Raw genomic sequence first — 27,951 nt, 5'->3', positions numbered from 1 at the left:
AAACTTTCGCTATATTCTAAGAGAGCATGTTAACACAATGCGTGTTTGAGTCTGTGGTGCAGCTACAGTTTAATGACGAAGAAAAATAGGTTATGTAGTTATTTTACAAATATTAAACCACATGTAATTCATTTTTTAAAAATGGGACGTAAACACAATAAATTTAGGAAAAACCACCATTTTAATCACATAAAGAAGGTATTTGAAAAATCAGTCTCATTCAAATGGCTTTTGTACATTAAATGTTGTTTGTTAATTTTAATTTTTAGGGCCAGAATGAACCAAGTAATCAAGAGAATACTATTACTAGACCACTTTATAATGACATTATCAGAGAAAATGAAAAATTTTGCCAATATTATAAAGTAAATAAGTTTTTTTTTTATTTTCATATTATACAAGGATATCATGAGTAGAAATAATACTTCATAAAGAAGGTATTATTATTAGTTTTATAACTAAACTGATAATAGTTTATTGAATTACCCATAAAAACTAACTGTTCGTTAAGTAAATAATGTAATTTCTATGATTAATAATTTTTAAAACCCTGTTTTATTATTAAAAATGTCTATATATGTTCCTTGCAACGGGGCATTATCCACAAATTTGATGTAGGTACGATAACTCTGTCCCTGGTATTTAGTTGTGACTCTCAGAATCTTTCCACTGAAATATCTCTGAAAAACAGGGTAAAAACCCTGTCTTTTGTTTACATTTACAATTCTATACTCATCAGAAAATGAATATTTTATTAATAGATTAATATTTTTTTGACAAAGTATCATCTATTTTTTAATCTACAAATATACAATTTTTATTTCCGATAAAGATATAAATATATACTTGAAAACTCAATAATTTGAGAGGGGGAAGGAAGAGTAGTTGGAAGTGGTGGTTGCTTAATCATCTAGCCACGGAAGAGCAGTACCTTCTCCTAGCCCAAGTGCTTGCATCCTTTTCTGGGCTCCTCAAATATGTAGAGGAGCCTCCTTCAATATTGTCATTCAAATATGTATGCTGACCCATCCCAGCACCTGCGAATACGGCTTTTTCCACTTTACAGTGAGTGCAGTGTTCTCTTTAAATTCTGTGGGAAGTGCTCCATCTACTGAATAGACAAGAGGGGTAAATGCTCCATGAAGATCCTCTGTTGTTGAGTCATATTTGGCTTGCTTTCATTTGCAGTGGTCAGAGCTGTAAGAGGCCAGTCCTGGGAAAATTATGGGACAGTTTCATATTAATAATAGGGTTGTCATATAACTAATGAAACTGTGATATATTATTAAAGATGCATGTAAAGTAACAAAGTTACTTAGGCAATTTATTATCAAACTTTTCAGACTCTTGGGGTATGCAAAAAAGAAGAATTTGATGAATTCATATCTTATATGAAAACTGATCTACCGGCTACCTTTAGAATAACAGGATCTAAAGGAGTAGCGAATAAATTGTTAGAAATTGTTCAAGATCAGCTAATCAAAGAGTGTGTAAACCAAGCTGATGGAACAGATAAACCTTCCATCTTTCCAATTCCATGGTACATATTATAACTAAATGATGCATCAAATATATTAAGTGAATATATTTTAGGTATCCTAATAACCTCGCTTGGCAAATGGAACTTACAAGAAAAGATATAAGAAGGTGTGAAGCTTATTATAAACTTCACAACTTTTTGATTACCGAAACAGAAAATGGGACCATATCAAGACAAGAAACAGTCAGTATGATCCCTCCGCTGGTTTTAGATGTTCAACCTCATCATAAGGTGAATATTCAATATTTTATATTACATTTCATACAATTACAATTCAGTACAATTTTTTTTTTTAATATTAGTATTTTGTCCTGTACCTATTACTGTAAATATTTGTTCTACAAAACCAAATAAACATCAAATTAGTAATGACGCCATCGAGAGTTACCGTCGCGCCGCACAACAAATTGATAATGCATAATAAAATAATATTATTTCACAAAAATTTCCTTACTTCGCCTCCAGTTGTTCAACTCAAAATCAGGGTAATTGGGGATTTTTATAACTAAGTTGTGTTACATAATTTCAATTGAAATTTTACAAAATATGATTATGGTTAATGCTTAATGTCAATATGTATGAAGTTTTCGATATTTTATGATGCAAAATTGATAGAATATGCAAATAATTCTATAATTTTTAATGTTATTTAAATAAGTATATTTCATCATTTATTACATAAATAATAAAATTTCTTTGGAGGAATTCCTATTAATTGTGGAGATTTTAGGGGTTATTGATTGTGTAGAGATAATAGGCTCTTAAAACGATTATGTTTCAGGTGCTAGATATGTGTGCTGCTCCAGGGTCAAAAACAGCACAACTATTAGAACTGTTGCATGCAAATGAAGATCCAATACCATCCGGCTATGTAATTGCCAATGATATTGATAATAAACGTTGTTATATGTTAGTTCATCAAGCAAAAAGGTTAAATTCACCGTGTGTTGCTATTATCAATCATGACAGTGCCATTTTACCAAATTTGCTAACCACTGCAGCAGATGGATCCACAGAACAGGTTAGAATTTTGTTTTACTTAAAATACATAGATTTCTCTTATTTTCTTTTACTTCTTGTTGGATATAAAAGTAGATATAGTGCTTTTAAGCTATATTAGTACAACAGTTAGCTAGATAATTCAATGGATGAGGGAAAGGGTTAGAAAGGTACTTAAATTGAAAAAGTACACAGTAGCTACAGAAAATGAAGAAGTCTGTGAACTACACTAATTAAATTATTTATTAATTAAATACATTTTTTTCTAATCATTATGTGTAATCTCCTTTTCTTTTTTTTTTTCTACAAACACTAGATTTATCATATGTGTTTTACTATAGAATATTTTTGACTGAAATTATGATTATTTCAACAGGTGCAATTTGACAGAATCTTATGCGATGTGCCATGTTCCGGAGATGGTACATTGAGAAAAAATCCTGATATATGGATGAAATGGACAGCAGCAAATGGTCTAAACTTACATGGGTATGTTATATATATCTTATAAGCACTTTTTATAATTATTATCCAAATTAATTCAATCTCACTTTAATGTCACTCTTATTTAATACTATTTCTATTAATGTTCTTATTTTTTTTGGAATTGCTTGTCTTTCTAGTTCTTCTGTATTATTCTCTCTATTTTATATTCCACTGTCTTCTATTATTTGGCCTAGAGTGTGGATTACATCGATAGTTGATTTTCCTGGTCTAAAGCACTAGTTTTTTCTCTGCATGTTCTTTCAATCTTCTGTTTACTAGATTTGCCAATATTTTGTAGGCGATATTTAGCAGGGTTTCTGCTCCACAAGTTTGCATTTCTTCTTATGGTAAGTTCTGTGGAGGCGGGGGGTTCGATAGAGTCCAAAAATCTTTTTGTTTTTTTGTACAATTTTTTTTCGATTCTTTCACAACTCTTTACAATTTTTTCCTCTGATACTCCTATTGAACCTGACCTTGAAGTTTTGGCGATTATTCTACACGTGTTACAGTGTCCTTGATCTATTATTACACCCAGAAATTTCATATAATTTTTGTAATTACCCACTTAACTAGGACTCAAGTTTTAATTTCGTTTTTTCTACTTTTTAGTGCACATTTAAGTAAAACATTTGTTGTATCAATTTATCCAATTTGATTTGTTTTAGAGTACAAACAAGAATACTAAAAAGAGGCATCGATTTATTAGCTGTCGGTGGAAAATTGGTATATTCCACTTGTTCTATTAATCCAATTGAAAATGAATCTGTAATTCACAGGATTTTGTCGATGTACGAAAACGTTTTAGAGCTTGTTGACGTATCTAATGTCTTACCAGGCCTCAAGTACTCGCTAGGTAAATAATTTTCAATTATTTACTCTACAATCATTTTTATAATATTATTAATAGAATGCTTTTGAGTTATGTTTGCTTTAACAACTACTAATTTGGATTGTTTTTTTTATTTTTCAGTGTTATTGACTACATCTAAATACGTCAGTTGGATTCAATCAAATTATTTTTATCCCAAGATTAATGGTTAAACCATGTCCCAACATTATAAAGATACTCATATAATTATTACTATAATGTCATATAAAGTGTTTGTGTCTTATTTTTTTTTTTTAAATTTCAATAAGGCATTCACTAAAACATTTTATTTTTTCCAATTTCTCATCTTAGATATGTTTTTCTTATTAATATTCTCAATTTTAGGTCTCTTTTGATAGAAAATTAATTAAAAACACAGGTCAAAACATGTTTTCTCTCAAAAGAGACCCAAAATCAAGAAAATACACCAAAAAATACTTTTTATTAGATTAAATTCAACAAAGAAAATACTACAAATAAACTGGATTGAAATTAATATAAATTTTTTTATATTTGATAAAATATTGACCTGTTTATGCGCGAGGGGAGGAAAGTTTTTTAAAAAAAAATAGCGAGCAACCATTTATTGCCCAGTAGTGTGGAATGTTTACCTTTCTTTAAAATATACTTCATTATAGGTATGGAAGAATGGTTAGTATCAAGTAGAAATTTGGAATTTTATAAGACGTTTGAGGAAGTTGATGAAAAATGGAGAACTACTATTAGACCACAAATGTTTCCTCCAAAACCCGAAGATAGAGACAAATACAAATTGAATAGATGGTAAATATTCAGTTAAAGTATATTGAAATTTATATCATCAAATTACTTGTAGAATTGTTCACTAGTAACTCCAATTATGGCGAATCAGAGGAACAGACTCGTACACCACATTTTCTTCCAAAAATAAAGAACTGGCAATAAAATCAATACATTCTTTAAATATGTCTGCAATTGATTCTGATCAAGTTGAAAAATGTAAAATTCAATGTACGAATTCACTTTTGCACAGATAAAATTTTATTGTCCAAAGTATAATTTATGAAAGTTTTGAAGGCTCTGGAGTTAATCCTATTTAACATTTTTTGATCTCTTTTAGCATTCGAATCCTACCCCATCATCAGAACACTGGTGCATTCTTTGTAGCTGTCTTAAAAAAACTGAAACCCCTTACATCGAAAGAAAAAATGTGTGAAGTGAAAGAACAAGCTGATGATATCCAAGAATCTAAAAAGCGTGCAAATGAAATGAATTTTCCACCAAATTCAAGAAAGAAACGGAAGAAAGACGTCTACAAAGAGGATCCATTCGTTTTTTTCTCCGATGACGAACAAGTTTGGAATGATATTAAAAATTTCTATCAGATATCAGGTTTGTTAGTAATTATCATTATTAAAGTCGGTATGGGACTAGCAATTCAGCCCATTAGGCTATCTACGGAGGTCATTGTTATTTGTTGTCAGTAGAAATGTTGTAACTGAAACTTTTTCAGATAATTTTGATTCAAGGTGCCTTTTAACAAGATGTCGTGTAGGAAAAAAGAAGAATATCTATTTAACGTCTGATGCTGTTCGAAATTTAGTTGTATCTAACCAAGGAAACGTCAAATTTATTAATACTGGAATTAAAGCCTTCGTTAGATGTGATAATAAAAATATGAAATGTGCTTTTAGGTATGTATTTAGATTGTATTTATTATTTGATTTAAGATTTATTTTTCCTTCTTTGTGAGCTTTTGAGTTATCATCCAAAAAGTGAAAAATGAAGTTTGAATTAATTTCAAACGCTTACTACTTAGTAGTTTGTTTTTTGACTTATGACACTTTTTGAGCGGAGGTGAGATGTGTCAGCAGACACAAATTGATATTAAAGCTCAGCTATTTAAATTGATGTTATCAAAAAATTTTTTTATTCTCATTTTAATTTGAAAACAGAAATAATGTGAAGCTTTGAATGTGCGCATATATTATATAATAAAAAAGTTTTAATTTTAATTTTTTCTTTTGAAATTATGCCATTGAATTTATGCTTTGTTATAGGATAGCAAATGATGGTTTGGAAAGTATTTATCCCTATATTGGAGACAGTAGGAAAGTTTATATACCAAAAGATGATTTAATTACGTTGTTAATGAATGATAATCCTCAGCGATCTCCACCTATAGTAGACTTGTCGGAACAAATACAAAAACAAGTTGAAAATTTGAGTAAGTAACTTACCCTTAAAGCATCATTCTTGGATCTAAAATCACATCATACTTTCCTGTTTCGTAACCGGTTTCACAGTACTTTTTTTTTCTGGGGCAAATGTTGAGATTCCATAATGTAATGCATTTTATAATTTAGAGTTGTTGGCCCTAACTTGAATCTAGAAGTCAAAGAGATATGAATTGTTGACCCTAAGTTCAATTAATCTTCAATCAAACCTGAAGGGCTAGTCTATTGAATATCTATGAAAGTTCGAGATTTATTCTTTACCAAATATGAGGAGGCATCGGGAGTTCTTGAAGTCAACCTACCCTGCTACACCATCTAGGGCTTCTATTACTGAGTGGAGATGGTGTCTCTAACGTACTACACTCCCAAGCAAGTTGCAGAAATTTAAGTGGCTCCTTGAATAATGGAAATAACAATGCAGTGACATATATCAATACACCGTAACCCTGTATAGACATGAATACATAGTGGGGAGAATTTAATAATTTCAAGAAGTCAAATATATTCGGGCAGGTTTGATTGACACTTGAAGTGTATATTGGAATTTTGTCTATAATCCTCAATTGATTAGTCTCATATAAGCCTCAAATTTTTATAAAGAGGTTTTTCCGTTGATATTAATTTTTGCGAGAGAAGTTTTATTGGTGGGAAAATCCAGTATATAACAGGTAAGTCAAGTTATTAGGTTTTAGTTTACCTTCAGTCTATGAAGTCGATAATTTGGTTATCGAAACGCGCGCCAGATAGTGTAATTGTGAGTTTTGGTGTAGTGGTGGTGTAAACAGTGTTTTCAGTAAGAATATCACTAACGGTTCCAGAAATTCCAACTTAGTCACTTGATGAATTTATATTCATATTTCTAAGCACATCCTTTCAAGTGTTAGATGAGGGCTCCATTTATTTTTGTAACAATAAAAAAGTGTTATGATTTATTAAAGGTGGAACTTATTTAGTTAACGTAAGATTTTGAAAAATTGAATAAGTGAAAAATGATCCATTTCAAGAAAGAAAGAAAGAAAAAAATAGAATAGAATGGAAAAATGGAAACAAACGTTATTTCTACCTTGATATTGCCACCCTTATTGAAATAAAATGTTATAAATTTGCAAATCACTTTAATTGGATACAAATAATAGGATCAAGAAGTTTAAATGGTTTAGGGAGCTTCATTCATAAAAAAAATTATGGTTACAATTGAGAAAGCATTTTTTAATTTTTTTTTAAAATGTCTTCTATCAAAAATAACTCAAAAAATGAGAAAAATAAGTTTTTTTGTATCAATTTCTTCTTCTAAAAATGGATGATTGAATACTTTTGTTTTACTTGTTTTAGGTCCAGGCAGTTGTGTCCTTATTTACAAAGATGAATCAAATTCGAGTGAAAATCCTTTGGTAATACATATAAGCGGTTGGAGAGGAACTACATCATCAAGGTGTTACATGGACAGGCATAGTACTGTTCATTTACTAAGATTGCTTGGTGGAGATATTTCTAAGTATGGTAAGTATTTCTGTTCAATCGGAACAAAGAAATTAGATGATTGAATTATGGATTAGTACATAAAACAAAGTAAAAAACTAATTAATAACTTTCTGACATTGAGACTCAATTGGTACGCCTGCCTGTTAATAATAAACTTTCAAAAATCAACTGATATTCATTTAAATAATTTATTTTTTGTCCTATCTATCGTGTCTGTAGACAAATCAATTTGTATCCTTCACCAAGACTGTGAGACACTTTCCTACTTATAGCCTTGTATATGGATTGCAAATAAAGATTCCTTCAATCAGATGACAGCAGTCCTATCCCTTATTGAGACTCTGTCATCAGATGAAGAAAGCACTTTGAACACAAAATTCATGAATTAAAAGTTAAAGTTCATGAAATTTAGAACAACTTGCAACCAACTTACTGTCAAACAGTATTAGCATTATACCAGATATAATTGATGGTGTTTTAAATAGGTAACTCCATATATTGGTACCGTTGTCTAAAATCTTTTTTTTATTTTTTTAATTATTCTAGTTTTTAAAAGTATTGGATATTATTGATTTTCTGACTTAATCACATGGTATCTAATAAATTTAATCAATCAAATTAATTGTTACATATTTGCTTTGGTCCAAATCGTGTAAGTCTGGCACTTACAGTTACATGAACTATTTAGGCCAAAAAAATTGCAAAACATCTAAAAGGACTAACGTCAAAACGGTCTTGCTCGATTCTATACCAGAACTCCCACAAAAAAATCAAAAAGTAATGTTTTTATTCTCTTTGATAATTGAAATGCAAAAAGAATTGGAATGGATTTTTGAAAAAATTGATTTCCAGTTTTTAAGAATTGAAAATCCCCATTGGTTGCCGTTAGTCCTAATAAATGTTTTGCATTTTCCTTCTGCTGGGGAGGATAGTAGTGCATGTGCGGTCTAAGGTCGACTAGTATTTTGTTACCCATAAATTATTTACCATTTAAATCATAGCATTTATCCTGTAATGTGCTGAGCTTTGTAATGTGTTTTAGATGTGAACAAATTCAAAAAGACAAGTCAAAACTCGAAAGTAGATAATGAAATTGATGAAGTTCAAAATGAATTGTCACAGAAAAGTGAAGATGAAGAAGAAAAAGGAGCAACATAACCCATTTAATACTTAAAATGTATTTTTAGAAATAAATGTATCACAAAAACTTATTTCCAGTTATTTCAGCTGATATAATTTATAATAAATTAAATAACGCTTTAAAATAACATAAATTCTGGTGGAAAAAGCATTAGGTGACAACAATAACTAATTTTTTTTAAATTTAATTGACTAAGTTGACAAATTATCAGCGAATGCTTCTCGATCGCGCACAGGTGGAATTTTTAATTTTTTTCGTGAATGAGGTGCTAAAATTTTTCAATGATGTGACATACTTTACAGCAACCTAGATGTACCGATGAAACGATACATCTAGAGGAAGGATACATTGAACTCTGATTGGGTCCTCAGCTTAAATATGGGCTAAACAGGTGAAACCTTCATTATGCAAAAACAAAAAAGATACAAACGAAGAAAAAAGCTAAAAGTTACAAAACATGATAAACTGTGATGTAGAAAATATAATTATCATAGAGTAACTGTATCAACGTTGTAGAGTAAGAAACTTCATACAATAATCAATCCTGTCTTTGTGAAAGGTTACTGGGAAAGATACTTTAAGAAGCCTACTTCTTTTCAAAGTCTACTTCTGTCTCAAGTCTCAACTTTAATGGGGCAAAATATATTTTAATATATCTTTTTATAAAAGAATATATTTAGGTTTTACTAGAAGATACTGAAACTTCAAGAATAAGTATAGAAAATATTCCAGGAGAATTTCCATATGGATGTACTCTAGATGTACAGACAGATTTATCATTAGAAGACATATATCAGTTAGCTCGTATCAGAACACCCTTATAACCCACCATTTCTAGTGAAACTTTAAGAAATGATGAGAAGTTAGTTTTCTTCTCATATTATCAATAACTACGCAGTTTTTGAAATTATTGTAGGTTTATTGGAACCCTACATTCTCACACAGTTCTCACAGGTAAAGAGATATTGGAGCCTTGTTTCTTACTAAGCATAACTCTCATAACATAAAAAGAGATTTTCATGATGAAATATGTTCCACAGTATATATAGTAAGAGCTCAGGTGCCCGAGTTGAAATCGAGTCTGAAGGACGCGGTTGAGCTATGAGACCACAACACTTAATAGTGACGTTCGTGTTTCTGTGTAAAGAATAGAATTACTACCTCTTTTTGGAAGAGGAATATCAGTAGAAATGATTCCGTCTGTGTTTATGTACGAAATAAAGATCGACCATTTCTTTTTGCGCGAGGAATACGAAGAGAAATGATAGATGTTGAAAATAAACAGAGAACATCCTCAATATACCACAGTGTATGTAGTAAAAGTGAAAAAAATCATATGTATGCATATAAAGCAGTTCAAAAAGTTGGATTTTATGGAAATGTGAGGGGGAATGCAATGAAAAAACTATTTTTCAAATAAGGTTTATTTTCTTATATAGAAAAACAATAACATATAAAAATTTTAATCAATAAAACTATTTGATTTCTACCAGATTCATTAACATCATGGTCTATAAAACGGTTGAAACCACCTGATAAGAGACAGCAGTTTGACGGTAGAATATTCAAAATTTGAACTGTGGATTGAATGAAATACACCATAGTAATTTTCAATGCAGATATAATATTTAAATACAATAAAATTTCGTTATAAAGTTGTGTGATTTCTTCATTAAAATAAATAACTTATGTTACACTACTAGTTACATTCTAATTTTTCACTTTTAACAAATTCGTGTGTTTGAAAAATCAATTTTAAAATTCGAAAAAGTAATTTGCATTTAGCACTATTTTTTACGACAAAATTCGACTTCTGTTATTAAAGTAGTTCCTCTTACAAACTGATTATTCATTTAATAACAAAACAATTATCGTGTGTAGGTATTTGTTTCACTAAGGGTCGGTATTATAAAGTCCCTAAGACCATAGGTTGATATGCATCTGTTGGTTGAAGCCGAATTTACGTATTATAAACGTTAGCCAGGGGTCGAACGGGTGGTTGACTGTTGGTTCAACTGTATCGAAAGTTCAGTTTGAAGTGTCAAACTAAACGTGGAAACTCGTTCTGTGACTGACAAACTCTCCTCGGCAAATGTCAGTTCACTCGAATTTGATTGGTTAAAATTAAACTCTCAGTGCAGCCAACGCAAATTTTTCGGCGCAAAGCTCCGACTGGCCAACAGATGGCTGCAAATACGTTATAATACCGAACCGATGTTAACCGTCGGTGTAGTTTCGACCGGCCCTAAAGAACCCAGAAGTTTTGTTGTGACGGTTTGGTATATTCTCTTACCATTTTTTCAATAACATTGTTTAAATCTATTAAGACATTTTCACATTGTTTGGTTTTACACATAAGTGTCGTCTTTTCTATTTTCCTCTGTCCCCAGTCACTAAATCATCTCCAGGGCAATATTATCTCCTTAGCTAGTTTTTTACAACTTGTTGTTTTTGTTATTATCATTATTTCCAATTATAATCCCGTTTTTCTCTACTTTTTATATTATAAACTTTAACAAATTTGTTTTCAAAACATGGAACAGAAAATATTTCTGTGATTTCGAAAAATCATCGAAATAATTATTTATAAAAAAAAACTTTTTATAAATTTTATGCCCTTATAAAACTAGCGACCACTTTTTATTTAACCCCTCAATGATATACCAGTGAATAGTCTTGAAATGGGGTTTTACCATTGTATAATTTTGATAATCCCTCTTTTTATGAAACTATATTTCATTCAAGCCATTTTATTCATTGGTTATTGTCAGAAGTAAGTGCTAGTGAGGTTAAAGCACTACGTCTACTTGGAGTAACTCCCAAATTTTCCCAGTTGATCCACGATAATCTCGCTGTTAAATCTAAAACAAAAAAAAACAGATAAAATAAATACTGGAAGGAAACCTGGTTAGGTACGAGGTATATTCACAATGTAAGTTTCGTATTTAATCTACCTCAAGCAGATGAAATGTACGCCATTTTCAGATCTCTGTTGCCGTTGTCTTCTTTGTGATTTTAAATGCAAAGAAAGTTAAAACAAGGGAAATTTGTAATTTGCAAGGTTTAAGGCCGATTCATAAATTTGACTTTACCGTAGACGTTTACTATTACAAAATTAAAAACATTGAAATGCATAAGACCATTCACAGTTGTCGTTTACCGATCGGTATGCCGTTGGTAACAACGAATTTTATCTTTTCCCGTCGATCGTTCGTAGCAATCACATCCGTTTGCGTTTGTCACGTGATTTTGACGTACCACGCTAGACCGTGATAATGGTGTCATTTCTCTTTCTGTTTGTTTGTTTATGGTGGTCTTTTGGCTTTGCTGGTTTTCTCTTTTCAATAATATCGAACATAAACACCGTACTACAAACAAAAACACAATATCATGAAAACAAAATTTTTAGGTTAACTGCTGCAACACTAAGTTTATGAATAGGGTGTGAAATTTGTTACGAACGTCAAACGGCAAACGTCACCTGCGTACTATAACGGCAAACGGAAAGTTTATGAATCGGCCTTTTTACGCACAATATGCTATGAGTGATCCAATAATTAGAAAATGGTTCAGGCAGTTTAATGAAGGCCGTGATCATTTGCACTATAAAGAACGACGTCGTTGAATGCGATGAAACTTTGGTATCTTTTGACACCCCAGAAACGGCAATCAATAGAATAGAGGTACACAAACTCATGTGTACCGTTTCTAAGGACATAAAATGTAGGCCAAATAATCAATGCACTTGTTGTGTACACGCAATTGCGCCGCGAAATACAAAACAAGCGCCTAGGATTACTCTCAAGATGTGTTTTTTATTCCACGATAATGCTCGACGTCATACTGCGAATGTGACAAAAAAACTCCTACGGGAAGTTGTCTAGGAGGTATTTGATCATCCTCCATACAACCCAGATCTCGTCCCTAGCAACTTTCATCTCTTCTCACACCTTGGTGGTCAACACTATGACGACGAGCTAAAAGACATGTTACCGTATAATCGAAAAGACAGACGGCAACGATACTTAATTTGTGGATATACCTGTTCTTTTTAAAGCGAATACTCACCACTGGTATTCCAATTAACTCTATCAGCTTTAATTTCTCCTCGAAGTGATCGTTCTACGTAAGTTAGTGGATCGCAATCAGCTGTTAAAACTTCTCTTAATAAAGCGATATAAGCAATAGCTAGTCGAAGTGTGTCGATTTTACTTAGTCGTTTCTCATAAGGAAAAGTTGGCACGTGCATACGTAATTCGTCGAACGCAGAGTTTATACTGCTGCAAAACAAATTGAAATAGAACATATTGTTCTTAAAGCCAAAAAAAGTCAATCATTAATTTACAGTCAGAAAATTTTGATAAGAAATTAATCTTACTTATTCTAGCAAATTTTATGATATTGAGTTAGTGATTGAAGAAGAGACTTACAGAGTTAAAACAGAAGGAAGTAAGAACGGGCTGTTGATGAAAATGAGTATCGATGTACGACCAAAGAGGAATAGAAATCCATTGTAGGCAATTGATTATGCGTGCCGACAATTACGAGATGGTCCCAGAAATGGCAAAAAATATATCTATTTTTTAATGTAATCTCCTTTTGGCTCCACAGACTTTTCCCAGCGATGTTCAATATATACTTCATTGTTGGAGCCAAGTTCCCAAGTCTGGGAACAGAAAGTCTTCCGAGTAGGCTGAATCTGGCGAGTAGAATGCATGAGGTAGAAATTCAAATTTTAATCCATTCATTCTGGCCATTGAAATAACGGATGTGTGAGCTGGCGCATTGTCTCGATGAAACAACCCTTTCTTTTTAGCCAAATGCAGACGTTTTGCTTGATTTCTCCGTTCAAACAAATCAATAAGCTCGCATAATACTCTCCATGGATAGTTTTTCCTTTTTCAAGAAACGAGCATCCAAAAAACCGACGCCATGATCTTGCCTGCAGATGGTCGTCTGTACCTTCTTTGGAGCCGATTCTCCTTTTTCAGTCTATTGTTTTGTTTGTTCTTTTGTTTCCAATATGAAATGAGGAACCCACATTACATACATGGTTATGAAACGGCTTTATTTCTGTGAAACAATTCCCAACGCTTGTAGAAAACATCTTCAAGACGCTATTTTTATCCCATTGTGAACAAGCGCGGCACCCATCTTAAGCACAGCTTTCTCCAAATTCTCAGTTAATATGCGATGCACCACACTGTTCGAAATGCCTACCACTTTCAGTCGACGATCATCCAGCACCGCTTTGTGGATTTTCTTCAATATTTCTGGAGTTGTCACCTTATTTGATCGACCACTGCGATGATGGTCTTCGCAGGGCGCACGGTCTTGGTTGCCAAACAAATACTAAACAACGTGGCGTCTTGAAATTCGAAACATATGCTATATATATTATGTACTTTCTAATACATGGTATTTTTCAATCAACTACCGCCATTTTTAGTTCAGGCGAGGTACTTCTGGGACCATCCTCGTATTGCACCTACCATTCGCAAACATAGCGCTATAGAGTGAACATTGTTTATCAAAACACTCGCGGGTGTTCTTAAATGCCATGCTGTCAGCCTTCCGTTTATTTTCATATAAAAAAAATAGAAAAACCAAGCAGATAATTCAATACATAATGAATTGGAATTATGCTGATTATTCCTGTAGATATTTCCGCTAAAAGAAGTTAAAAATTATTAAAAGACACTTAAAAAACAATTAGCTTTTACCCGCGGCTTCGCTCGCATCGAATCCATTAAATAAGTATCAGAAATCATTATAATAGAAAAGAACGAACTCTGTAGCTATATTAGAACCTGAGATATAGATCTTTGAATGTAGAAAAATTGCGAAAAACCTACAAAAATCCATAACTCCACATTGAATGTCCGCGCCTAGCTCCTCTCCAACTCAACCGATTTAAGTGTTCAAAAACTCAAAAGAAAGAAGGTATTTCAGCAAATGTTCTTAAACTAAAACGAAATCTGTAGCTATATTAGAACCAGAGATATAGATCTTTGGATGTAGAAAAATTGCCGAAAACTTACAAAAGTCCATAACTCCACATTGAATGTCCGCGCCTAGCTCTTCTCCAACTCAACCGATTTAAGTGTTCAAAAACTCAAAAGAAAGAAGGTATTTCAGCAAATGTTCTTAAACTAAAACGAAATCTGTAGCTATATTAGAACCAGAGATATAGATCTTTGAATGTAGAAAAATTGCCAAAAACCTACAAAAATCCATAACTACACATTGAATGTTCGCGCCTAGCTCTTCTCCAACTCAACCGATTTAAGTATTCAAAAACTCAAAAGAAAGAAGGTGTTTCAGCGAGTGTTCTTAAACCAAAACGAAGTCTCTATCTTGAATAGAACCTGAGATATTGAGGATAGAACGTGTGTATGTGAAAAGCTCCCATAAGTAATGTACAGGGGGAAATCGCATTTGAGTATACCTTGAGAATGGTGAAAATTAGATGAAATCCGATGGTTGATGTGCATCAATACCTTTCATTGAAAAAAAAAATTAAGCAAATCGGTTGGGTAGAACGCCTGAACGGACTCGAAATGGAAATCATCAATTTTTTTAATATATAAGATATGAAGCAGAGCCTTTGTTATGGTTTAACAATAATATTAATTGAAGTTGCAAGAATGAATTAGAAACCTTTAGTGGAGGACTTCAGTGAAGCCAGAAGCCGAAAAAATAGCTTAAAACAAAATGAAATTACTCAAGTTACAAAATAAAACCCATTTTTCAAATCTATATTATATATAATCTTTGCAACATTCTTCCACTATGCATTTACTATCTATTTATTGGGTAGATCTTGGGAATGAAAAAACCTTCGCCAATGCGATTTGGTCCATTATTACAACCCGCTGAGCCACTGCCACTGGCATTTGACTACGAATGTTTTAGTGCATGGAAAATGTTGCTGACTAATTTCATTTTTAATTTGTTAGATCACAGTTGTGGTGCAACTGATTGAATATCAGAAGTTATTAAAATAATAAACCAAACAACATATATCCACTAATTATAATAAAAGATGCATGCACTAAATAATAACAAAAACCAAGCTCAACCATTATGATTGATTTGTTTAATGAAATGAGGATTTTTTGAAGTTGTGGCCTGGGATTGTTCAGGGGATTTTGAGAAAAACTAATGATACATATATCTTCTACAGTGGCGGATCTAGAAAAGTAACAATGGGAGGATAACCTTGGAGTCTGGGGGTATGAAACAAATTCGGTTCTTCTGATCGTTCAGATCAGATTCATCCACAAACTTTAACATTAAATTCAGTGAGACAGAAACAGTTCTCTGTTCTTAGATCTGCTGAACTCTGAAAATTGATGACAAATTCACTTTCTTTTACTTCAGAAGACAACATACGCTTTTGTCGATACATAACGATATCGCTCAAGCTTTCTAAGGTTATGAGGCTCTCTTGCATCTGAACCCATCTTGTAGATATAGTGCTTTGAGCCTCTGCTTTTTTTTAAATCTGCACAATTCATTATCTCTATCTCCTCGGCCATATTGGCCAAGGCTGAGAGCAATGTTGAAACGATTCAATTCCCATTGGGGGTCACAGTATTTGGTGATACGAAAGTTTAAAAAGTGACTGAAACAGTTGGTGTAAATTATTAAAGGTCGTTGCTGAAAAATTAAGGTTTGCACGCTATGTAACTAATCTAACATATTATCTTCACCATGATAGCCTCAACCCCATAGGAAATCGTAGGACAACCCAAACTTGGATTTCTAGTCATTCGTCTACGTTTTCATTGATATAAGCTTTAAAAAATCAAGGAACTCTTACATTATACTACAGTCTTCCATGTCGACAACAAAAGAACTTGACCTTATGAACACTTCCTACTATTCTTAAGTCTTGAATGTTTGGCCGTGTTTATTCGACCATCAACCAACAATAAATTGAATGGAATTTAAAATAGATCCGAACATTATGTTCTACATAATCTTCTGTTATCGACAGAATGTTAATTTTTGAGATTTACATTTTATCCAATGTAAGTTTAGGGGAATACAGTCCCAGTAGCCCGCCCCTATAGATCCGCCGGATTTTCTACTTGGTAGATATTCCGAGGGGGGGTGATATAGTATCTAGAGATAATAATAATCAAAACTCAAATAAAAATAACTTATACTAACATATGAGCAATCAGTAACATAAGTACAAACAGCTAGCAATGCATCACATATTAAGATAGGTGTACCCGGTGGGTCCAATAGCAGACCTCAGCATCCTTTTTCGTTCTCTAATGTTGGCAGCGTGTCTTTGAACTCTGTAAGGCGAGGATCCGTAGTAGTCCGCAGAACTAGAAAGAGGTCCACTGCATTGACTGTCTACAAGTGAAGAAAAAGTCGCTTAGTAGATGCATTCATTGTATATGTCGATAATTTAGATAAAATTTGTACAAAAAACGTTAATGAGAATAATAATAATCAAGCCGATGAAATTTAGAGAATTATATAAGATAAAGTGTGTCAGAAATTTAGAATTAAAAGCTTAGAAAGCGCGTGAAGATAAAATCATGTATTTTGATGATGAAAAAAGTAGTAATTTTTAATGATTATCGACAATAGTAAATCACTTTTTATCTCTGTGTAGAATACACATACTTCAAAAGACAATTTTTTCTCATTCTATAAACTATTTTCATGAATAAAATAGACTATATCCAAAATTTGTTCTTTACCTTGACGTTATATATGTCACCGTATGATTGTGAACATCGTTAGTTTATAATCACTCTCGCGATATTATAAATTGACGAATAATCGTAAACTGCAACCAACCATTTACAATTTTACGTAATTATTTCTCGATAGTTTACAATCTGTCAATGTCGAATCGTCAAATTGCGAAATAACATGCAGGGTTCATAATATATCCGGTTTTATCATCCGTCAAATTATGAACCGGCCCCGATTGGTGGATTCAGACACAGATTACATAGCAATTGTGAGCCATAACCCTCATTTTCTTCTGACACAACTCCACATATTGTGTGAACCACCTGTTTGCATTTCATACATGTATATGCTCCAGAAGCTTCTTTATTGCAAATGTAACACACCATATTCTTGGTTTGAACGTTCTATACTTCATTGCCTTTGAGGATATCTAGGTCTCCCATGGACAATCTTACAAGCAGGCCACAAACTAATGATTTCTTTTGATACGCATGCAGTAAATTCACGTCCATTATCACTTTGAAGAATATGTGGACAGCCAACTTCTAAAAATATCTTAAAAATCTCGACTGCCACTTCTTTTGCCTGTTTACTTTGTAATGGTAGCAAAAAGCAAAATTTTGTCAAGTGATCCTGATACTGCAGTAACCATTTGTACTCTCCATCTGGAGATGTTTGAAAGTCTACAAGATCTATCTGACCTCTTCGATTAAAGTCGTCAGAAATCAATCCCTGTTTTAGGAAAGCTTTTCTTTGAAAGACATGTCTTACACAGGATAAGAAACATTGTTATCGCAAATATTGGTACCACATATTTATTTCTCAAGGCGTGAACAATTTTGTCTCGTCGTCCATGACCTGTAGCGCAATATGTGCGTCGAATATTATTTGGTAATATGCTTCTGTTGGAATTATTGGTACTACTGGATCTGAGATCTATTTTCTTTTTATTATTAAAACCTTTTGGTTACCAACATTCATAATATCATTATTTGTTGCGCGGCTTCCCTGAGATTTAGCTAATTTGATCAAACTTCGTATTTTTTCACTTGTCCATTCCAACTTTTTACTATTTGCACTGTACCCTCTGTAATGGTAAATTGTTCTTCATCCACAATAACTGGTGAGTTTTGCGGAAGGACCTGTTCAATTTCGGATATTGTTATAATTGGATATAGCCTCACAAATCACAAATAATAATATTGCACAAGTTTCTTATACACTAAAAATGTTACTTTAAATATGAAAAGAGTTAATCTACTATTTAGAACATATAAATCTATCTACTATTTGAAACATATATAAAAGACTTATTGAAAATCACAAGAACATTTGTTTGTTTACATTCAGTGACTAGAGAATGACCGCAAAAGTTAGCGGCGCTTAACACTGCACGTTCAATCAATCAGCGAACAGTTTACAATTTGACAATTCGATGTTGACAGATTATAAACTATCGAGAAATAAACGTTTATAATATCGCGAGAGTGATTATAAACTAATGATGTTCACAATCATACGGTGACATATACAACAATCACTCGAAATGAATCAAAAGCCAAAACGAAAACAAAATTTTCAACTTCTGTAACTGGTCCAAGGAAGAGACCGCGCAGGGAAATGGATCGTGGCTGAACTTGTGCGGTTCCTTTCTTTTTGGAAATGTAATTGGAGGAGAACAGCACTTGATCTGTTCTAATTCACATTCAAATAAGACTAGAGCTACCTCAACAAAATCCTAAAATGCCTTTAGTTCCTTGGAAAATTTTCGCATAGACAACCTTCTAGAGCTACAATCAACTGCAACTAATCAAAGAATGCAAGGACGCTGAAAAAATATAAAAAACGCTACGTATGCAGAGATGTTGAAAATTAATACTCATTAGAGAGATAAAGGAAATTGATAATCAGTGGTCGCGAATATGCAAGGACCTCCCAAAACAGACCGTAATAACCAAAATAAGAATAGGTCGTCACTAAGCTTAGGCATTAATATAAATTACGTAAATGTGACGAACCTGTTTGTATAACTTGTAACCATGAAATCACCGTAAAACATATCTTATTAGAATGTAGGCACAGGGTGTCAAATATAAGGTGACTTATATACTTTTCTTCAAACCTGTAAGAGTTATTAAAAAAAATTATCACAAAAGTTCCTTGTATTCAAAGGAATTATTAGATGATTGATGGGATGACCCGAAATAACTTTTGAAATCGGTACGGAGGCAACTAAAAGAAGAAAAATCAAATCTGTTGAGGAAGAATTGGGTACAACTAACCGAAGAAGCACAAGAATCCAGAAATAAAGATTTGGAAGCATATCGGAGAAACAACACTATAAAATCGTCAAGGCAATTCACTAATGCAGATCTTTTTAGTATTTTACTAGTTTCATCCGAACCAATTATTACTAGCTTAAGGAAATTGCCACATAAACGAGGATAAGGATTATCGTCGAAAATTCTTCAGCACTTGATGTTAAAAACATCTGGGATTTGATTATGTTCTCATCGAAAGAAGTTCAACTGAATTCACAACGAGTTATAGCGACAATAGCTTAAGATGATTAAAAAATACACAAAACGAAATCTGTTCTTAACAATAAAAACTTTTCATATACTTTTGACCACGTTTGATGTCATCGGGCCAACTGTGCAACGGTAGAAAAATATAAAATTTAGTTTGTATTTATTAACATTAACTTTTAAAAACGTCTGGATAAAGATCAAATTGATTGATTATGTATAATCTTACCTGAATTGTGATGCAAGCTGGTCAAATAGTGATGCTGAAGTCCTGAGTTTGACGAAGGTCTTGAAGCAAAGACGCAGCTTGGCAAATCGGAAACTTCATCTTCAGATATGTCTCCTGCACTATATCCAAATTGTAAGCTTAAATAGAAAGGAAGGAAAGTGCGTTACACATAGGGAAACATCCAAAAGACTGTGCTATAGTCATAGTGAAAATAGAAGGTTACAAATTGTGCACAGGTCTCGTGCTCAAATACATGCAAAGCCAAAAAATATCAATTTCAAAATATTTAAATTATAAGTTTAACGCTGATTCGATTCTAAGCTCTTTTTTTTTGAATTTGAGAAAAGAGGTCGTTTATAAATAGTGCGACACGATTTTTTTGTCGCGATAACCAATAACCACTCCACGGCTTTTCTTGTAATTCTGGCATATAGCAACCCAAATAGGCAAAAATCAGTGAACAAACATTCCTACGTCCCTCTACATTTCACACTGTGCCTTGATACCCCTCTATTTCTTAAAATTTTCTATATATTTTCTCTTTTTACGTAGAGAAAGGATTTTTTATGACGCAGCAATGTGTATTTAGATCTTCTGTATTGATATCTAGTTAGCCTAGACCGGTTCCATGCATAAACAAAATATTGCGTTACCATGGAAACGCACAATAAATTATTAGAAGTGTCAGTGTAAAGTCAGCTGTATTTAAAAGGGTTAAGAGGTAAGCAGATTTACGAAAATACTCTGGCTGATCAATGTACTTCGTATGCAACCTTAAAAAATTGGACTGCAAGCTTCAAAATAGGTTAATTTTCTATTGAAGATGATGACCGATCGGGAAGGCCAGTTTCTGTGTCAGTCCGCGAAAATATCGATGCAGTTCATGACATGAATTTATTAGACCGTCGAATTGGGCTAAAACGGATATCTAATGCACTGAATATTTCATACGAAAGCGTTCATCATATAGTTCACGTCAATTTGGACATCAGAAAAATTTCTGCAAAATGGATCCCCAAATGTTTGAATAATGACCAAACGCGTGCATTGCGTTCGATCTGTGCTCGATTTGAAAACGATGTAGACTTCTTAAACCGAATTGTTACTACGGATGAGACTTGGGTACATTTCTACGATACGAAAACAAAGCACCAATCGATGGAATGGCGACACTCTAGTTCTCCAAGATCTAAGAAATTTCGTGTCCAAAAATCTGCTGGAAAAGTTATTGCTTTGGTTTTTTGGAATTGCCATGGAGTAATCATGATTGATTTTTTGAATAAGAATAGAATAATAACTGGAGATTATTATTCGACATTACTGACCACTCTACGGGATAAAATTAAAGACAAAAGACGCGGAAAGTTATCCAAAGGTGTTTTGTTTTTGCAGGACAACGCCCCTGCACACAAATCTCATGTTGCCATGCAAAATATTCGTGATTTAGGGTTTGAATTACGAGAACACCCCCCTTATTCACCAGATTTGACTCCGTCCGACTATCATATCTTTCCTCAACTGAAAAAAAGTTTAAAAGGTCGTAAATTTTCTTCCAACTAGGCGGTAATAAAAACTGTGGATGTCTAGTCTAGAGACGTTTCAGGTTCGCTGTAATAAATGGATTCAATTAAGAGGAGAATATGTTGAGTAATAAAATATTTTGACTTTGAAATTTTGTTTGGTTCTATAGCAGGCTAACAATTTTCCAATATATCCTTGTACACTCCTCTTTTTCACTCAGTGTTTTCTCTAAAAATGGAGGATACATTTATTTTTGAAACTGCTTTACTCAACATAATGCCCGATATTCTCTGTTGTGCATTTGAGTAAAGGTCAACAAATTCCAGTACCCAGATGTTTTGTCTTCATACTTTCCTTAATGTATGTTCTTCTATTGTTTATTTGATCTTTCCTCTGCTTATTTTTTCATGAAGCTCTATGTCATTTTCTTTTCTAGCTCCTGTATCTTTTGTCCTATTTCTAAATGTTCTTTAAATCACTTCCTCCATATTAAAATGGATGTCGTAAAGCTTAAGTGAATAAAAAGTGTGAAATTAAACTTAGTGAATGTTCCACGTGTGTGCCTAACCTTAGCGTCCTCGGCTAGAGTCGGGCTAGGCTTCGTTCGAGATGCGTTCGCTTCAATCGTGGGTGGACGATTAATTCAGTCAATAATCTAATCGAAAATAGGAGTAGGTGTCATGAAACAGTAAGAAGAAAGGTAGAGGAACGTTGATATGCTGATTTTCCCTGAAATGTGTTACAATGTATATTGGAGATGATTAGATTTATTGCATGGTATTAGAAAATTAAAGTTATAAAAGAAAGACCATTTAGAATTCTCAAAAGAATTTTCTAGGTGAGGCGTCCGTCAGTTGGGTAGCGAAGACATATTGTTTTCTTGCAACCCCGTGTTCGTTAATGCTGGGAACGACAACCGAAACACGCACCGCCTTTTCGATGAAGATAAAGGAACAAAGAAGTATTTCTTCATTGACACCAACGTCGAACTATGCATCTGCCTGTGCGAGTCAATTGATATACGATCGCTACGTATAGCATGACAATATTTAGAGTCAACTTAGACTTCTTTCAAGATAAGTTCCCTTCAATGGCGGGTGGACGATTACTTCAGTCAATACCCTTATCGATAACGCCCCTCTTTTGTTCTTGTAAGTAAGAAATAGGAGGAGACGTTATTGAAATATAGTGAAAGTTAGAGTGACGTTGATATGTTGGTTTTTCCTAAAACGCGATCCAACGCCTAGCCAAAATGAATTCGAACCTAACGTCAACGAGTGCCTTAGCGCGGGCGAGAACCTAGTTTATAAATCCAGCTTAAATAAAAACAACCAGTAGTAGGTACATCTTTGTTTGACGAGAACGGATAAAAAGTGCAAAATCGTTGTTTTATTAAAATATGGACATGCATGTTGTTTGCAATAATTTTAAAAACACTTCATAAACACAACCACAAAAATGAAACAGAAAAATATGAATAATTGAATGCTTACGAAGGTGGTGAAGATGATGAATCCGGTAACTGATGTACGCGATTCGTCATTGTTTTGCAACGCTTTCTTGTAATCACCGCCGGAGCAATATTGACTAATTATTTAACCTCACTTTATGCTACAAAAAGTGAACAGTATGATAAGCTACCAATGTTCGGATTACAACTAATTCTGACAATAATTAATTCACGACTGAGAGTTCGTCCAAACAATTTCCGTTTATATAAATTTATACAGAAGCTGAAAGGGGTTTGGTAACCGTATCGATTTAGGGTGGGTTTTTCTTAGAATTGAGCCTATCAGAACGCTTCATGAAATCGAATAGTTATTTACAAATAGGGGTTGGTTGAAATGCCGCTATGGAGACCATTAGAGGGAGGTGCTATGTTTAAAGGATGCTCTGATGAATTATGAATGCTTGGAGAGGTTTTGTTTCTGACAGGCTGAAAACGAACTATCATTTGCAGATATCTGCAGTTAATGCGTTACGTATAGGGTGTGTCAACAATATTTTCAATAAATTTTTATATAAAATATAAAATGCAGTTCGATACGATAAAATATAAAAATTAAGATGTTATAACCAAAGTGTATGTGAGCAAAAATATCTTTCATGATTTTTCACGTATTTTTGTTGAAAAACAACTAGTTTAATATATTTGGAAAAGGTATTGTTAACTTAAAGCATCGATAACTATAAAAAGAGTAAATTTTTTGTGTTAAGAAAATGAAAATATATTGAAATATGATCTAATAAAACAATATTTGGATATAAATAAGACATATTGTTATTTTTACTTATTTGGCATCAAAACGATTTAAATGTTTGTACATTTTATGAAATTCTTCAAAATCTTTATCGTAAGTACGTTGAAACTAGACAATTCCCACACGCTTTAGTGCTTTTATAAGAATGGTCCCAGAAGTACCGGGCCTGACCTAGAGATGGCGGTAGTTTCTTGCAAAATACCATTGTATTAGAAAATACACCATCTATACAGCATATGTTTCAAGTTTGAAGATGCCACGTTGTTTAGTATTTGTTAGGCATCCATCAATAGTGAACGTTCCAGTGAATTTGTAAACATGGAAAAATTGGTCAAAGTTTAAACGAGGGCAAACGTCCTGCGAAGACCAGCAATGCAGTGGTAGATCTAATGATCTAATAAATGTTGAAGAATATTCATAAAGCGGTACTGAATGATCGTTGACTGAAAGTGCGCGAGCACGAGGACATAGTAGGCATTTCAGGAAGTGCGATACATCGCATATTAACTGAAGATGGATGCCGCGATTGCTCACAATGGAACAAAAACATAAATATAATGAAATTGTCACAATGCATTTTCAACATCACCTTTGAATTCAATTGTTTTCCCATGCAAGAATTTCGTCATAGATCTGAATAAATAGTACTGTGACAGTGCAAAGTTTAGCAATGGCTTATGGCTTTCGGTTAACTAAACCTGGACATTTCTCCGGTAAAACCTTATACATTCGCATCAGCTGTCCACTATGTAAGTATGATTTACCTGGTGCACGTTTTAGGAAAAACCAACATACTTGTACGAACCCACCCAAGACTTTTTGAATTAAAGAGAAGTTCACTGTTTTTTGGGAAGGAAGGAAGCTAGTGGATCTCGATAGATCCTAGATCTCAGCGGAGCTACACTGCATATTATGAACGGTTTTTTATTGGGAACGTGCCAACAAAACACCAAAGTGGACTAACTTTGATATATTCTCGGAGCTTTCGAATACTTATGTATTCATTGTCTGGGAAATAATTAATTAAGATCTTCGGTGGTTTTGGATAGTATTAATGCTTGTATAAATTTTCAAACTCATAGGATTCAAAATCCAATACTCGAATTGACGTTGAAATATTGATTAATTGAAATATTGAATCAATATTTCTATTACAATAAAAAGTTATAAACAATGACATAAATATACTACTAATTTAATCAGAATGAGAATAAATGTATTTAAGTAATGAAATCGAAATACATGTCTTCTGTTATATTTTTCATATGTATATATATATATATATATATAGAGGGAGAGAGAGAAATGCTTTATTTCCAAAAATTGTTACAATAGACAAAAGCTTGCGAAAACTAAAAAATAAACATAAAAATAACTAAATAAAGATAAAAATACAATAAAATTTCAATATACAAATTAAAACCACAATGAGTAAGTACTGCAATTTGTTGATTAAAATATTATGATTAACACAATCGAAAGCCTTAGAAAAATCACAAAAAATTGTTGCAGTGGAATGATGGCTGTTTCTGCTAGAGTACACATTATTCAGGAGGAAGAATTTAGTATCATTTGTGTATTTTTTACTTAAAAACCCAGATTGATGGTAAGTATTTTATATTTAAACAAAAATAATAAAAATATTCTTTTTAAACAATTGGACGATAATACCAATTGCCTTCTTAAAGCAATTAGTAGAAGTGCCATTTTGAAATGAAACGTTAATTGAAAGTGGTAAGGTGATTTAATGTGCAATTGGGGCAGAATATGAAACATTTTTAATGTAAGACCATCAGTGAGTATTTATTTTTGATGTCATTAATTGTACTGCGAAGCTCTGCCAAAACTACAGACATAAAGAAGAAACTGTGAAATATTGGAATAAGTATTAAAGATATCTCGATGAAGAAGGCTTATTTCTTAGATCATTCACCATGTTTCTTTAGAGAAAGGGGTTTATTTTGATTATTTTTAATACGCCTGAGGAGACAAGAATTGGATCCCAGACTAGTTAGTGTTTTTATGAGTCTAGTAAATTCGAAGTCCACATCACCAGAGAGAAAGTTCCAGTCAGTTGTTTGACAACGGTGCTTGAAGTTTTGAAAACTTGTTAACACTGCTTCATGCGTCCTGAATTAAAGACAGTACAGTCTGTGAATTCTAGGTCATACGATGACACGACATAGTCTATAGTACTAGAACTGGTCTTAGTTATCCTGGTTGGTGCAGTTATATCCATGACCATACCAAAAGATTCAAAAACTGACTGAAGACATTATTGACCAGCACTCACACTGGAATAATCAATATTGAGATCGCCACATAGAATTAGTTTGCTTTTTAGAGGTAAGGACTCCACTAAGGTCAATAGTTTGTTATAGAAACTGTTCTGTAACTACAAACAATTCAGAACTCATAAGTCTTGTGGTAGACGATAGAAAATTCGAATACTGTCTCAGATATTATATCACTGATTTGTGTTATTTCGGAAATTAAGATTAAGACCCCCTAAAGTTAAAAGGACTCCGGCGCTAAAATGACCCATGCTCACTCAAAAGAAACGTGTACCAATTATTAGTAAAAAACACAATGTATAAACTTATATTTACTGTTAGTGATAAATATATAAATCGATTATACATTCAATAAGTTTCGGTAAAACATACAACTAAGGGTTTTCAATAAATTGGCAATGAAAACAAATTAATAGTATATATATTCATAATACCTGATAAGCATTCAACTGCTGTTAATTCTTGTCCCCAGATTAATTGTGGGAATTTTACATCCCTTGTACTCGATCTAATCGTCGGACAGATAATATATTAATTGATGTAACCATGACAAATAGATCTGAGTGCGCATGGCCGTATAACGTTAACAAATCACCACCAGATACAGAGGGAATTCAAAGACCGTGAAATTGGCAGCAAATTTTCAGTTAACGTCGTTCTCGTAGTTTCTTAAAATCAATGAGATCTCCTCCCATTTTTCGACCGCAATTCACGACACTCGTCCACACTTTCAATAATACGAGGGTCGTACTTATATTTCTTCAAATATCGTTTTATTTTTCAGATGATTCGAGATATGATACAGTATGAAAATGTGAGATTATTGTTGGATCTTCTATCAATCATAAGTATTCAATTTTTTCTATTGGCTTCTGTGGATTTAGTTTTGAAGATCTGTTATTTAGATTAGGTCTAGTTCACGCAAGTCAGAATAACTTTCCACTACACTAATACAGCCTTCCACGTTTTCTTATCCTACACATAAGATTAGATCACGCAGGTTGGATGATGATGACTGTGTGGATAGCGGATAAAGAAACTAATTCAATAATGGGTTACTTGGAATAAAACAAAATTTAATTTGGAATTGTCGCATGTGTAAATGCAGAAAAATACATGTGTTTGAGTCGAGCTATTTTACATTTGAAACCTTATTTGGACAATTAATTGATTTCACAAAACATCAAGCTAATTTTCAGTCCACTGATGCTCTAATTTCTTTAACCCTGTCGAATTTTTGCTTAAAATAGGCGTTTACGATTGGGATTACGTCCTCGTCTAATAAAAATCTTTTTCCTGCAAGACAAATTTAAGATAAGGAAACAGGAAAAGCTCGCTGAGAGAGAGATCTGATTAATACTGTGGGTGGTCAACCAATTCGTAGTGCAAGTCGGGCATTCTTGCCACTGCGGTGACCTAAGTGTGGAAAGATGCGTTGTCTTGATGGGAAAACAATTTCTTTTTCTTCAAATGCGTTCGTCCTATAAAAAGTTCTCCCTTTACTTTACGAGGCAATGATGACTCTCCAGTAATTGTTTTATCTTTTTGATGATAGTCGCCCTTCACAATCCACTGGTTTGACTATCGTTTCGTTCTAGAAGTTGTGTATCCAGGTTAAATATATATTAATGAATCGACGCAAAAAATCAATCATCAATCATT

At 33.0% G+C, this 27,951-nt stretch overlaps 2 protein-coding genes across 7 annotated transcripts; one reads left to right on the top strand and one right to left on the bottom strand.

Moving 5' to 3' along the window:
* The first annotated feature begins 26 nt into the window (after positions 1-26).
* LOC130899906 (tRNA (cytosine(34)-C(5))-methyltransferase) lies at positions 27-8,798 on the top strand. The gene is made up of 13 exons (XM_057810084.1): positions 27-198; positions 270-365; positions 1,344-1,540; positions 1,594-1,771; positions 2,322-2,561; positions 2,916-3,028; positions 3,691-3,878; positions 4,532-4,676; positions 4,993-5,264; positions 5,386-5,566; positions 5,933-6,099; positions 7,442-7,609; positions 8,634-8,798. The coding sequence occupies exons 1-13, from the start codon at positions 73-75 to the stop codon at positions 8,747-8,749; spliced, it is 2,187 nt and encodes a 728-aa protein (XP_057666067.1). The 5' UTR covers positions 27-72; the 3' UTR covers positions 8,750-8,798.
* A 1,342-nt stretch (positions 8,799-10,140) lies between these two features.
* LOC130899875 (helix-loop-helix protein 13) lies at positions 10,141-23,433 on the bottom strand. Of its 6 annotated transcripts, none has more exons than XM_057810040.1 (5): positions 23,228-23,433; positions 20,214-20,350; positions 16,976-17,105; positions 12,801-13,012; positions 10,141-11,593 (listed from the first exon to the last, which is right to left on the bottom strand). In XM_057810040.1, exons 1-5 carry the CDS (start codon positions 23,275-23,277, stop codon positions 11,487-11,489), a joined length of 636 nt encoding a protein of 211 aa, XP_057666023.1. In that variant the 5' UTR covers positions 23,278-23,433; the 3' UTR covers positions 10,141-11,486. The 6 variants fall into 6 exon arrangements, with proteins under 6 accessions (XP_057666023.1, XP_057666024.1, XP_057666026.1 ...); XM_057810041.1 differs by having other exon boundaries at positions 12,801-13,009; XM_057810043.1 differs by having other exon boundaries at positions 16,997-17,105.
* Positions 23,434-27,951: the final 4,518 nt, after the last annotated feature.

The sequence above is a fragment of the Diorhabda carinulata genome, chromosome 12 (genome assembly GCF_026250575.1).
Source record: "Diorhabda carinulata isolate Delta chromosome 12, icDioCari1.1, whole genome shotgun sequence".
Classification (NCBI taxonomy): Eukaryota; Metazoa; Arthropoda; class Insecta; order Coleoptera; family Chrysomelidae; genus Diorhabda; species Diorhabda carinulata.
This window is presented reverse-complemented; position numbering and strand designations above follow the sequence as displayed.

What these genes read in the sequence shown, in the direction of transcription:
- LOC130899906 (XM_057810084.1), top strand. Translation starts at nt 73, where the DNA reads ATGACGAAGAAAAATAGGTTATGTAGTTATTTTACAAATATTAAACCA. An exon ending in AATGGTCTAAACTTACATGG is followed by an intron (nt 3,029 to 3,690) that starts GTATGTTATATA and finishes GATTTGTTTTAG; the next exon opens with AGTACAAACAAGAATACTAA. An exon ending in AAATTTCTATCAGATATCAG is followed by an intron (nt 5,265 to 5,385) that starts GTTTGTTAGTAA and finishes AAACTTTTTCAG; the next exon opens with ATAATTTTGATTCAAGGTGC.
- LOC130899875 (XM_057810040.1), bottom strand. Translation starts at nt 23,277, where the DNA reads ATGACGAATCGCGTACATCAGTTACCGGATTCATCATCTTCACCACCT. An exon ending in TCATCATCTTCACCACCTTC is followed by an intron (nt 20,351 to 23,227) that starts GTAAGCATTCAA and finishes TTTCTATTTAAG; the next exon opens with CTTACAATTTGGATATAGTG. An exon ending in TCTGCTATTGGACCCACCGG is followed by an intron (nt 13,013 to 16,975) that starts GTACACCTATCT and finishes TTTGTTTTGCAG; the next exon opens with CAGTATAAACTCTGCGTTCG.